Here is a 12,351-nt window from a genome sequence, read left to right as displayed (position 1 = left end):
CATTGATTCGAGGTTGTCTTCAAGCATACCTACAAAACAAAATCAAGTTTTGTTAGGTACCCAAATTGCTTTGGGTCCTTGGTAGTTAGTACCCTTTTTAACCCACACATAATGCCTTTTTGGAACGCTAAAGTTTCGCACATAACAAGCATTAGGTGTGTGCCCTTTGATTCCACAATAAAAGCAAGTAGGTTGAAAATCACTTCTATATCTAGGAACATAATTCTTCTTCTTAGCAATCATTTTCTTTTTATGACTTTGATGCATATTTTTAGAATTGTTTACTTTCTCTTTAGCAACTTGTTCACTTGCTTTAACAAAAATGGTCTTATTTGTGCTTGGTTTAGAAAACTTAGAATATCCTAATCCACTTTTATCATTAGAATACCTTTGGTGCTTAAGAATTTCTTCCAACCCAATTTGACCTTTTTCATATCTTTCTAAAACTCTTTTAAGTTGAACAATTTGAAAAGATAAAGATTCACAATTCTTACATGCAAGACTTTGTTTTTCATCCATCAACTTTTGTTTTCCACTTTCAATATATTTTTCCAAAGCAATATTTTTTTCTTCTAAGGATGAAATTTGTTTCTTTTGGGATGAAATACTTTTATACAATGTCTTGCATTCTTTTAAGAGTTCATTTATAACATCTTGTGCGTCATTGTCATAAACTGAAAAATTGCTACTAACCTCATCGTTTTCTTCATCGGAGTGATGTGAAGCCATAAGAGCCATGTTCGCACATTCATCGCTTTCCGATTCCGAAGATGAACTGATCTCATTATCGTCCCAAGCGACGTAAGCCTTTTTGTTTTTGAATTCCTTCTTGCCTTTGAATCCTCCTTTCTTTGCAAGTTTTGGGCAATCCGGCTTTATGTGACCTTGCTGTCCACATTCATAACAAGTGACGTCTTGCATTGATGTGGATGCTTCCTTCTTCCTGAAATGTTTATTCTTTTTAGGATAAGAGGAATTTTTATTTTTATTAAAAAACTTACCAAGCTTCTTCACAAGAAGCATAAAGTTCTCATTTTCGGACGTCTCATCATCTTTGTCATTTTTTGAATTAACCTTCATGGCAATCCCCTTGGACTTCTTTTCTTGATTTTCGTGCTTCTCGAGCCTTCCAAGTTCCAATTTGTGTTCTTGAAGTTTGCCAAATAGAGACGCTGATGTCATCGTTGAGAGACTCTTCTTTTCCGAAATGGCGGTCACCTTCGGTTGCCATTCTCTTGTCAAAGATCTTAGGACTTTCAGGTTGAGATCATCATTTGTGAAAGTTTTACCGAGAGCAATCAAGTGATTTGTTAGATGGACGAATCTCTTTTGTAGGGCAACTATAGACTCACCGGGCTGCATGCGGAACATCTCATATTCTTGACTTAGAGTGTTTAGCCTCGATCTCTTCACTTCGGTGGTTCCTTCATGTGTTTCAACCAAGGTGTCCCAAATCTCCTTTGCCGATTCACATTGAGATATACGGAAGAATTCGTCCATACTAAGAGCGCTTTGGAGTATGTTGATTGCCTTCTTCTCATTCCGAATCTTTTTCCTATCATCTTCGTCATAAGTGTTTTTCAACTTTGGGGTACCAACTCCATTCACCACATTCACCGGTTTGTGTGGACCTTCTTCAACTGCTTCCCATATACCTTCCCCTTGGGCCTCAAGATGTGCCTTCATTCTGATTTTCCAGAAATCGAAGTATTCTCCGGAGAAGAGTGGGGGCTTGTTGCTACTTCCACCGTCTTTGAAAACCGGGTTTATGCTTGTGGAAGCCATGCTGAATCTCTAGGAACAAGTTACCTATAACTTGCTCTGATGCCAATTGTAAGTTGTAAATGCGCCTAAGAGGGGGGGGTGAATTAGGTGGTTAAAAGTCTTCGAACTTGTTTCCGGTTTTTTTGGTTATTTTACGTTTAAGTGCGGAAAGATAAATTGCGGAATGTAAAAAGACACCGGAAATTATAGTGGTTCCCTTCACAATCCGAAGGTACATCCACTCCCCTTTCGACTCGAAAGAGATTTTACTATAGTTAGAATTATTGTACAGCCTACTCACACCAATGGTGATGCTTACTATCTAACCTATAGGTAAACAAGTGTATGAAGAACAATCATCTTCAACACAAACCCTTGTGTCCAACAATCCTGGATCACAAGTCAAAACAGAAATAAGTCTTTTTGATGATTTTAACAAAGTGTAGTATTATCAATCTTCTCTTGATTGATCTTCTCCTTAGATAAATAATTCACTAAATGAATAATATACAAGTGTTCAAAAATTGGAATGAGATGGAAATTTGGTTATGAACACTTTTATGAAAATAATGAAGAAAATATGAAAGAGTGATTATCGTAAGTTTGTATGAAAATTCTTGGAGGTGAAAATTCATTTTGAAAATTCACGAATTTATATTGCCAAAACACCTTTTTCAAAGAGGTATAAAATTCTCATAAAAATGATGAAAAGGTACAAGTTTCTGAAAAATGTTTTTCACTGAAACGAACAGTGTTAATCGGTTAACCAAATGGGTTAACCGGTTAACGCATATAACGTTCACAGAGATTTTCAAAAAACTGGGCCGTTAACCGGTTAACCCATATGGTTAACCGGTTAACACTGTTGAAATACAGAAAAATACTTTAAGAAAAATGTGTATATCATTTCAACATGCTAACAAAAGGTTATGTTTAAAAATGCAAATGCAGATCATGATTGTTGAACACTTGTATACTAATCTAAGAGTGAATTAGATATACCTTAGAAGTGAATCAACAATCTTGCAAATGGTTGACTTGAAAACGAAGCTTGATCAAAATGTTTCTCATGCATATGTCTTGATAACTTTGATGCTTGAATTATCTTTGAAGCTCTTCTCTTTTTGCATTGATACATGTTGTCTTCATCAAAATACTTTTTGGATTGAAGCTTGCTTCTACAATTATCAGAGATCTGCACCAAAGGTTTGAATCGCCACAAGAGGTAATGATTCTATCACTGATCATGCCCATTCGTAAGGATCACTAAATGGAGAAATTTTTAAATTCCGCTGCGCCTTGGATGGCAATTCTTCAACAGTGGTATCAGAGCCACTTACGAAACCATGAATCTGATATTTGTTTTTGTTCTGTAATAATATGATTAAAGACAGAATGAATCAAAGGTTAAATTGAGATCGATCAAGTTACATATATGTGATATATGTAATCCTGATGCAAAATACATTATATATGATATAGTGTTCTCGTTTCGTTCATTCAAACCCTCAATGATTGTTTTCCTTTGAGCGATCAATGGTCGTTTGCTTCTTGATCCGACATTAGTATGGTGAAGCAATGACGTGTTGATCAATCATACTGAATTAACAATCGAGATGTGTTTGACGGTCTGAAATTGGTGCATCAGGGTTAGTGACGGCACAAGGGTTGTGTTGTCAGAGAGTTATGCGATTGGGGCTTGACTGCACAAGAGTTGTGCGTTCTAAACACTTTTCCGAACAGTGTTAATCGGTTAACGCGTATGGTTAACCGGTTAACACAATACGAAATATTTTTTTTTTAATTTTCAAACAGTGTTAACCCGTTAATGGCATTTGGTTAACCGGTTAACGCAGGGCGGAAAACAGTTTTCCAAGACATTTTCAAACAGTGTTAACCGGTCACTACGCCAAAAATGACTTTTAACAGCGCATCTTAGACAGCGCTTTTAAAAGAAAGCGCTGTCTAAGGTTAAAATTAAAATAAAACACGGAAAATGTTCCAAAAAAATAATGAAAGCGCTGTCTAAGGGGGGGTCTTAGACAGCGCTTTCTAAAAGCGCTGTCTAAGACCCCCCCCCTTAGACAGCGCTTTTAGAAAGCGCTTTTAAATATAGACCTTAGTCAGCGCTTTTGATAAAGCGCTGTCTAAAGTCTTTAAATTAAAAAAAAAAATTAAAACCAAAAGCGCTGTCTAAAGTCTTTATTCCCTCCATGTCACGAAAAAAAAGTTATTCCCTCCCAAATCCTAAAAATCCTACATTCTTCTCCCAAACCCTCAATCAGAGCTTGCTTCTCTTTCTCCCAAATCCACTCCCCCTTCTTCCAACCCTCAATCAGAGCTTGTTTATCCTGTGTGAAAGATTCTTCCCCTAAACCCCATTATATGTGCGAAAATGGGATCCGAAGCTATGGTTCCAGAATGGGCATCGGAGCCTTGCATAATGGGAATCGACGAAGCCGGAAGAGGTCCCGTTCTTGGTCCTATGGTCTATGGTTGTTTATACTGTCCTCTCTCCTACAAGAAACCCCTAGCTACTTTGAGTTTCGCTGGTACTTTCTCAATCAACTTCATTCTCTTTTTTTTCTGATTATTTTATAATCAATTAAATTGGCACCAATGATATTTTGTGTTATTTAATCGTAAGTAAATATTTGGTTTTGGTTACAACCAATCTTCGACGGTGCCCCTAAGTAAGTAATTTTTGTTGTTTGGCATTACTGTATTTTAGTTTCATGAATCAGAAATCTTAAAGTTCTCTTCCAAACTCATTTTTAACATAAATAGGTTGGTGAGGATGAATTTGGATATATGCTGGCTGATATACTCAAGGAAAATAATGTAAACAACCAAGTGATGCGTTTTGACCCTGGTGCACGTACTGCCTTAGCATTTGTTACACTGAGGAGTGACGGAGAGCGAGAGTTCATGTTTTATCGTAATCCCAGTGCTGATATGCTGCTCCAAGAAGATGAACTAGACTTGGACTTAATCAGAAAGGTGAAAATTAAAACTTCAAAACATTGGTCGAGTCTATGTTCTTCCAACGTTTTCCACTTTAACTCTACCTAATTCATATATTATTGTTGTAAAATTCTTCTGTTATTTATTTCTGGCAGGCCAAGATCTTTCATTACGGGTCGATCAGTCTTATAACAGAACCATGCAAATCGGCACATATAGCTGCTGCAAAGGCAGCAAAAGATGCCGGCGTATTTCTGTCTTATGACCCTAACCTGCGGCTTCCTTTATGGCCTTCTGCAGATAGTGCTAGAGAAGGGATTCTGAGTATATGGGAGACTGCAGATATCATCAAGGTTCTTTTATTCTTTAGTTTCCATTTTCTTGTTCCGTTCCATTGTTTAGAATACGAATTACAGGGTTATGTCAATACCTTCTCTAACAAAACCAATCTGATAATTGTATTTTCAGATAAGTGAAGAAGAGATTTCATTTCTTACAAATGGTGAAAATCCATACGATGACGCCGTTGTACGAAAACTTTTCCATCCAAACCTCAAGCTACTGCTTGTTACTGAAGGTTCAGAAGGCTGCAGATATTACACCAAGGTATGCCTTCCAAAAACCCTACTCCTTCCGGCCTCAATTAAGCAAAAGTAATTAATTATCTTTGTTATTAATCAATCTGCATTGTTTGACATCTATGTTTAAGAAATTAATTACTAACAAAAAAAATCATGCAGTGAAAAATTATTAGTTTGAAATTCTAATAACACTTATGCTTCTAGTTATAGTGTATTATCGACAAGACGACAACCATGATTTTAAACCTTTTCCATCTGCCATATTGCTATGAAGGATTTTAAGCTTGCCCATATCCACCGTTAATAACATCTGTCCTATCTATTTCTTTGCAGGAGTTTAGTGGTAGAGTGAAGGGAATGAAGGTGGATGCAGTTGACACAACCGGAGCTGGTGACGCGTTTGTGGCCGGAATATTATCACAATTAGCTACAGATCTTTCATTACTTCACGTGAGCATTGTTTTTCTGTCTCAAAGAAGTGTTCAATTTAAAAAGTTTTCATTGCATTTTACTGTCTTAAAATTTTAGCTTACTATTTCTATGATATCTTCCTGGTTATTTTTATTCAATATACATTATTTTTTTCTTCTTTGTACATAACTTTCTAAACATCATGTGGTTTAAACTTGCAGAAAGAGGAACAACTGAGAGATTCTCTCAAGTTTGCCAATGCTTGTGGTGCATTGACTGTGACTGAGAGAGGTGCAATACCTGCATTGCCCACAAAAGAAACTGTTCTGAATGCCCTGCTTGAACCTGTATTATAATTTCACATCCCCATATTTATTTTTCTTTGGTGAATTTTAGGAACTTATTTAGTTAATGCAGTAAATAAGGCCCAAGTGTTTTAATAATTTGGCATATGCTTTTAACCGAGGTCAAATCGGCTACTGAAAGAGAAAATTGAGGCTTTCGTAACTTTTATTGTTAAAGTACTTGGGTAGTAATGTTAAGCAGATAATTGAATTATTAGAGATGTAATGTAATGTATGATTTGTGCTTTTCAGGTTTATATTGATACGGTCGGAGATCCAGGGAAATATGAGGCAAAAATGTCTAAAAATTTCCCATCTATCAAATTTGTGGTTGCTAAGAAAGCTGATAGTCTTTATCCTGTTGTCAGTGGTGCAAGTATAGCTGCAAAGGTATTTAACTCTCTTCTAAAACTACATCAGTATACTATAATGTTTTATTGTTTACTTAAAATCTTTAATCCAACCTTTCAGGTTACGAGGGACCGAGCTGCAAGAGATTGGGTGCTCGATGAGACTGCTGATAATATACACAGGAACTTTGGTTCTGGATATCCTGCAGGTGAGAGTGTCATGAGTACATCGCATATGATATTGAGTATTATATTGATTTACATTGTAATTATAATAAATATGGTTTTGTTTCTTTGTTAATGTAGATCCCGCAACCAAGTCTTGGCTAGAAAATCACAAACATTCTATCTTCGGTTTTCCAACATTGGTTCGGTTTAGTTGGGGAACTTGCAGCACTTATTTTAAAAGTGGTGCTGAAGTTTTATGGTAAGCATGCTAAATGCTTTCTTAATCTTTACTGAAATCTGTGTATAGCTCGCTTCATAAACATGCTTCCTTCTATTACGAGCTCTCCTTCCCCGGACGAGCTTCCTTCAACTTGTAAAAACTCTCCTTCAACTTTATTTGTTTTCTCTGTATGAATCTAACCCTTTCTTTTTCGCAGGTCTTAAACCCTAACTATTAAAGACTTTGTTTGTTCAAAATTTCTCAAACCTCAAAGAATTTTTGAACCTTTCATTACTAGTAAGTTATTTTTTTCCATTCGGTAATGTTATTCCTAACAAAAAATGGTTATTTCTACTCTAGTTTCTTATTTAATAAATTTTTCTTCTTCTATTTTAAATTTTGCTCTACCTTGCTAATTGGTACTACTTTCCCTATTCTTTCCATGATATTTTCGTTTTGAATGCAGGGGATGAAACATAAAATGAGTGTTAAATTGGTTTTAAATTTGGGTGGTTAGAGGTTTTCATTATATAGAATGCCAAGATGAGAAGCTTTTGGTATTTCTTATGACATGATACTAATCTGTGTGTTCGACAAGGATCAAAATGGTTTCATCACTGCAGCTGAGCTCTGTCATGTTATGACAAATCTCAGCTAAAAGCTGAAATATGAAGAGGTTGACGAGATGATTCGCGAAGTTGATGTTGACGGTGATGGTCAGATCAACTATGAGGAGTTCGTTAGAGTCATGATGGCTTATTTGTTTTTAAAATAATGTGTTTCAAATATTGTGTATAATTAAATTTTGATTTTTAATGTCAATAACGGCTGAATGCTTGCCCTTGGTCTTATAGGAATAAATAAATTTGGGACTGCTCTAGTTTTATTGTGTAAGTGTCATGCTACTATCACTTCCCTCAACGTGGTTGATACCCATAAGAGGTCTTTGGTACTAAGTACATGGTAGTGCATTTTTTAGATTCTATTTATTGATCACATGTTCTTGGGTTTACTATTCTATTCTAATTATGTGTATTTTTATTGTGTTAGTCGGAAGAGTTTAATTTTGAGTACATGGCAGTGCATGTCCCCAAGAGCAACACTGCAACTTTTCATTTCTTCACAAAGAAATTACGGTACAACAATGATGCTGAGGAGGAGAATGCTTATGTCATAAGGAAGCAACTTAAGGTATATGATCCTATAATCCAATTCACTATTTACTTGATGGTTGGTCACTAGTCTGTAGGGAATGATAATTTGCTTTTCAACTAGCTAAATTCCTTTTGATGCAATGCGTTACTCTTATATGGATGAATGTTCTTAGTATGTATTTGGTAACCGTTATGCCTGTTGTATTGGAAGACATATTCGACTTCAACTCTAGTATATTATTCTATTAGAAAGCTCAAAAGAACTAAGTAAGAAATATGAGATATGTTGCTCCTGTGATGGCTATGTAGTATTGAAGATCTTTCTACATTTTGCTACAAGTATTGGTCATGAAAGAGAGAATCATCAATATATGCTCCAAATAATAATCATGTAAGGTTGAATTGTTTTATGCTTTACATTCTAATTATTTTATAGTCTTCAAATAATAATATTATTTCAATTATATTACTTTTATTTTGCAGATTGTGAATGATGATATTGATGAAGATTTTCAATCCATTGAAGATGAAGAGATTAAATTTTTAAATTTTTTTAATAGATGATGGTCATTTTAAAGATGTTATTTTGATTATAAATGATAATTGACATTAAGATATATACAATGAAGATGTTATTTTGATTGTGAATGATGTTTACTTTATGTTAATGATGTTTTTATATTAGGTTTTTGTATGACAAATTGATGCGCCCCAATGGTTTGGACGTGTCATTCGGATTCTTAGCACCCGCGACCGTCAACTTAGGTTTAATCTTAAGTAGACCGGATACCGTCAAAAATTGGTAGAAAAAAGGCCAAAATGGCATATATAAAATGTGATAATTGTCTGTCAAAATCTGGTTGAAAACAGGTAGAAATTCTGGTTTATAAACCTGGAAAAAATGTGGTTTAAAACAAAAGCTTCAAAAAATTTCGTATACCTTAGACAGCGCTTTTGTAAAAAGCGCTGTCTAAGGGGGGGATTAGAAAGCGCTTTAGGCAAAAGCGCTGTCTAAGGGGGCGGGGCTTAGACAGCGCTTTTTGAAAAGCGCTGTCTAAGGGGGGGGGGGGGGGGGGGGGGGGGTTAGACAACGCTTTTTGAAAAGCGCTGTCTAAGGTATACCTAAAAAAATTAAAATAGGAGGGTCTTAGAAAGCGCTTTTGGCCAAAGCGCTGTCTAAGGGGGTGGGGCTTAGACAGCGCTTTTCAAAAGCGCTTTCTAAGGTATACCTAAAAAATTTAAAATAAGAGGGTCTTATAAAGCGCTTTTGGCCAAAGCGCTGTCTAAGGGGGGGGGGGCTTAGACAGCGCTTTTAAGATTTAAAAAAAGCGCTGTCTAAACCTTTAGCAGCGGAGGTTTAGACAGCGCTTTAAAGCGCTGTCTAAGGCTAAAAAATGCGCTGTCTAAGGTCTTGTTTGTTGTAGTGGGTTAACGCATATGGTTAACCGGTTAACGCAAGGCAGAAAAGAATTTTCTAAAAGTTTTCAAACAGTGTTAACCGGTTAACGCATATGGTTAACCGGTTAACGCAAGGAAAATTTCACCCGTTCGGCTAGAAAAGGTGCTTTGAAGTATCAAGTGTTGATACGAAAAACGACGTCAATTTTAAATGAATTCTTCATAAAAGAACACCTGTTCCCGCTGTCCGGGCAGCGGACCCCCGACTAACTCTGCGTAGTGTGATCGGTTGTCGAAATTTAATTTGATTCTATTAATTAAAGGAATTAATAATAATAATAATAAAATGTTTATTATTGTCTTGTGGTGATCGGTTATGGCCTTAGTTTTCCTTTGTTTTGTTTTGGGTTTTTAAAATACGACCTGCGTGTCGTGCCTCTCTCTTAATCTCCCAAATGTAACTTCTTTTCTCATCTCACTCCCTCGTATGTAAAACGAGTTTCTTTTATATAATGTAATGATATGAAGAAAGCAAAGAAGTCAGTGCCAAAGGAGGACAACCTTGAAGATCTTGCTTGGAGAAGCTTAGATCGTTGTAGGTTAGCTTAGGTTCTCTCATTGGCTTGGGAGAACAATTGCGCTAGGGGCCATAACTGTTTCATTATGTATGTATGTATGTTGATGTATGTGTATGTATGTTGATGCATGTGAATGTATGTTGATGCATGTGAGAGACGGTTTATATGATAAACAAGCCGGTGAGATCAGAAAAATTGCAATTCCCTCAAATTAAATATTAAGTGTTTGCTTTCCAAGTTTTAGCACTCATCAAGACTGGTATCGAATAATGTAGGTTTCGCCTACGCGAGGTGCATGTTTTGTATTAGTTAAGGTGCGATGGGATAATTGTAATATCCAACTGCTAAAACGATGAGTCAAACTTGATTATAATTTTCTTATATATGTTTAGAAGCAAGAGTTGAGAATAATCCATATGATGGATTGGAATAAGGAGTTATTCACCCAATTGAAATTTTCGAGAGTTGTATGAGATACAATTGGAAGGAGTTCCTACCTAAATAACCTAGTTTTGTGTAATCCGCCTACGCGGACTTAGAACGAAGTGAAATATGGATCTCGACCCACTAGAAAATCTTCCAACGGGATTTTCCGAATCAGATGATGAGGGTCATTTGTTTTGAGTAAAATAGTGGGAGCATGTTTAATTAAAGGCCTAATTAAATATGTCAATGATACTTATATTTTCATTAATCCTTGTGTAGATTACCATGACAGCAAACACCTCTAACAACATCTTGCGATCAATCCTTGATAAGGAAAAATTGTCTGGGACAAATTTTCTGGATTGGTACCAAGACATGAGGATTATCCTCAAACATGATAAAGGGAAAGGCAAGGAAGTTGCCAAACCCAAACCCATTATTGTTGTTTTGAAGCCTAGTGGAAGCATAGAAAAGGAAGGCACCTGCTTCCATTGCGGTAAGACCGCATACTGGAAGAGGAACTGCCCAAAGTACCTGGAAGATAGGAAGAATGGAGTAGAGACTCCAACTTCAGGTATTTTTGTTATTGAAATTAATTTATCTACTTCTGCATCATGGGTATTAGATACTGGATGCGGTTCTCACATTTGTACAAATGTGCATGGACTGAAAAGGAGTAGAAAATTGGCAAAAGGTGAAGTCGACCTACGAGTTGGTAATGGAGCAAAGGTTGCTGCCTTAGCCGTAGGAACTTATGAATTGACTTTACCTAGTGGTTTAATAATTCAGTTAGAGAACTGTTATTATGTACCAGCAGTTAGCAGGAATATTATTTCCGTTTCTTGTTTGGACAAGTTCGGTTTTTAATTCATAATAAAGAACAATTGTTGTTCAATTTATTTGAATGATATATTCTATGCAACTGCACAAATGAACAATGGACTATATGTCATTGATCTTGAAATGCCTATTTATAACATTAATACTAAAAGGATGAAACCTAATGAGTTAAATCCAGCATACCTTTGGCATTGTCGATTAGGCCACATAAATGAGAAACGCATTTCCAAACTCCATAAAGATGGACTGTTGGACTCTTTTGATTATGAATCATATGAAACATGCAGATCTTGTTTAATTGGAAAGATGACAAAGTCTCCATTCACAGGAAAAGGTGAAAGAGCTAATGATCTTTTGGCCCTCATACATACTGATGTATGTGGTCCACTGAACATATCAGCCAGAGGAGGTTTTCAGTACTTCATCACATTCACTGATGATTTCAGTAGATATGGTTATGTGTATTTAATGAAAAACAAATCAAAGTCCTTTGAAAAGTTCAAAGAATTCAAGAATGAAGTACAAAACCAACTAGGTAAGAATATTAAAGCTCTTCGATCAGATCGAGGTGGTGAATATTTAAGCCTAGAGTTTGATGACCATCTGAAAGAGTGTGGGATCCTATCCCAACTCACTCCTCCTTGAACACCCCAATGGAATGGTGTGTCTGAGAGAAGAAATCGAACCCTGTTGGACATGGTCTGATCCATGATGAGTCAATCCGATCTTCCAAACTCCTTTTGGGGACATGCGTTGTTAACCGCAGCTTACACACTTAACCGTGTTCCATCCAAAAAGGTTGATAAGACACCATATGAGATATGGAGTGGTAAGAGACCACATATGTCTTACATGAAGATTTGGGATTGCGAAGTTTATGTGAAACGACAAATTTCAACTAAGCTTGAGCCCAAATCTGACAAATGCTTATTTGTGGGGTATCCTAAAGAAACAAGAGGATATTATTTCTACAATCCTTCTGAGGGGAAAGTGTTTGTCGCTCGAACTTGAGTTTTCCTAGAAAGGGATTTTATTTCCAAAGGAATCAGTGGGAGGAAAGTAGAACTTGAAGAAATTCAAGAATCACAAAGTATCGATACACCTATGGAGGAATTAGAGAAGGAAACACAAGTAGTTGTGTAAGAGCAACCTG

General features: G+C 36.2%; 2 protein-coding genes across 2 annotated transcripts; both read left to right on the top strand.

The window, feature by feature from the left end:
- Window positions 1-4,557: 4,557 nt before the first annotated feature.
- LOC127128182 (probable fructokinase-6, chloroplastic) lies at window positions 4,558-6,087 on the top strand. The gene is made up of 5 exons (XM_051057421.1): window positions 4,558-4,764; window positions 4,884-5,081; window positions 5,197-5,334; window positions 5,643-5,759; window positions 5,942-6,087. Exons 1-5 carry the CDS (start codon window positions 4,576-4,578, stop codon window positions 6,074-6,076), a joined length of 777 nt encoding a protein of 258 aa, XP_050913378.1. The 5' UTR covers window positions 4,558-4,575; the 3' UTR covers window positions 6,077-6,087.
- Window positions 6,088-6,320: 233 nt separating this feature from the next.
- On the top strand, window positions 6,321-7,664 carry LOC127128181 (ribonuclease H2 subunit A-like). The gene is made up of 3 exons (XM_051057419.1): window positions 6,321-6,623; window positions 6,721-6,841; window positions 7,020-7,664. Exons 1-3 carry the CDS (start codon window positions 6,362-6,364, stop codon window positions 7,024-7,026), a joined length of 390 nt encoding a protein of 129 aa, XP_050913376.1. The 5' UTR covers window positions 6,321-6,361; the 3' UTR covers window positions 7,027-7,664.
- Window positions 7,665-12,351: the final 4,687 nt, after the last annotated feature.

This window comes from Lathyrus oleraceus, chromosome 3, assembly GCF_024323335.1.
Source record: "Lathyrus oleraceus cultivar Zhongwan6 chromosome 3, CAAS_Psat_ZW6_1.0, whole genome shotgun sequence".
Classification (NCBI taxonomy): Eukaryota; Viridiplantae; Streptophyta; class Magnoliopsida; order Fabales; family Fabaceae; genus Lathyrus; species Lathyrus oleraceus.
Note: the sequence above shows the minus strand (reverse complement) of the source record. Positions and strands in the feature narration are given on the sequence as shown.

Bases quoted from the DNA above. Each gene is read 5' to 3' on its own strand.
- LOC127128182 (XM_051057421.1), top strand. From the start codon at position 4,576: ATGCTGGCTGATATACTCAAGGAAAATAATGTAAACAACCAAGTGATG. The intron at 4,765-4,883 runs GTGAAAATTAAA...TATTTCTGGCAG, and splicing joins ACTTGGACTTAATCAGAAAG to GCCAAGATCTTTCATTACGG. The intron at 5,082-5,196 runs GTTCTTTTATTC...TTGTATTTTCAG, and splicing joins AGACTGCAGATATCATCAAG to ATAAGTGAAGAAGAGATTTC.
- LOC127128181 (XM_051057419.1), top strand. From the start codon at position 6,362: ATGTCTAAAAATTTCCCATCTATCAAATTTGTGGTTGCTAAGAAAGCT. The intron at 6,624-6,720 runs GTGAGAGTGTCA...TTGTTAATGTAG, and splicing joins TGGTTCTGGATATCCTGCAG to ATCCCGCAACCAAGTCTTGG.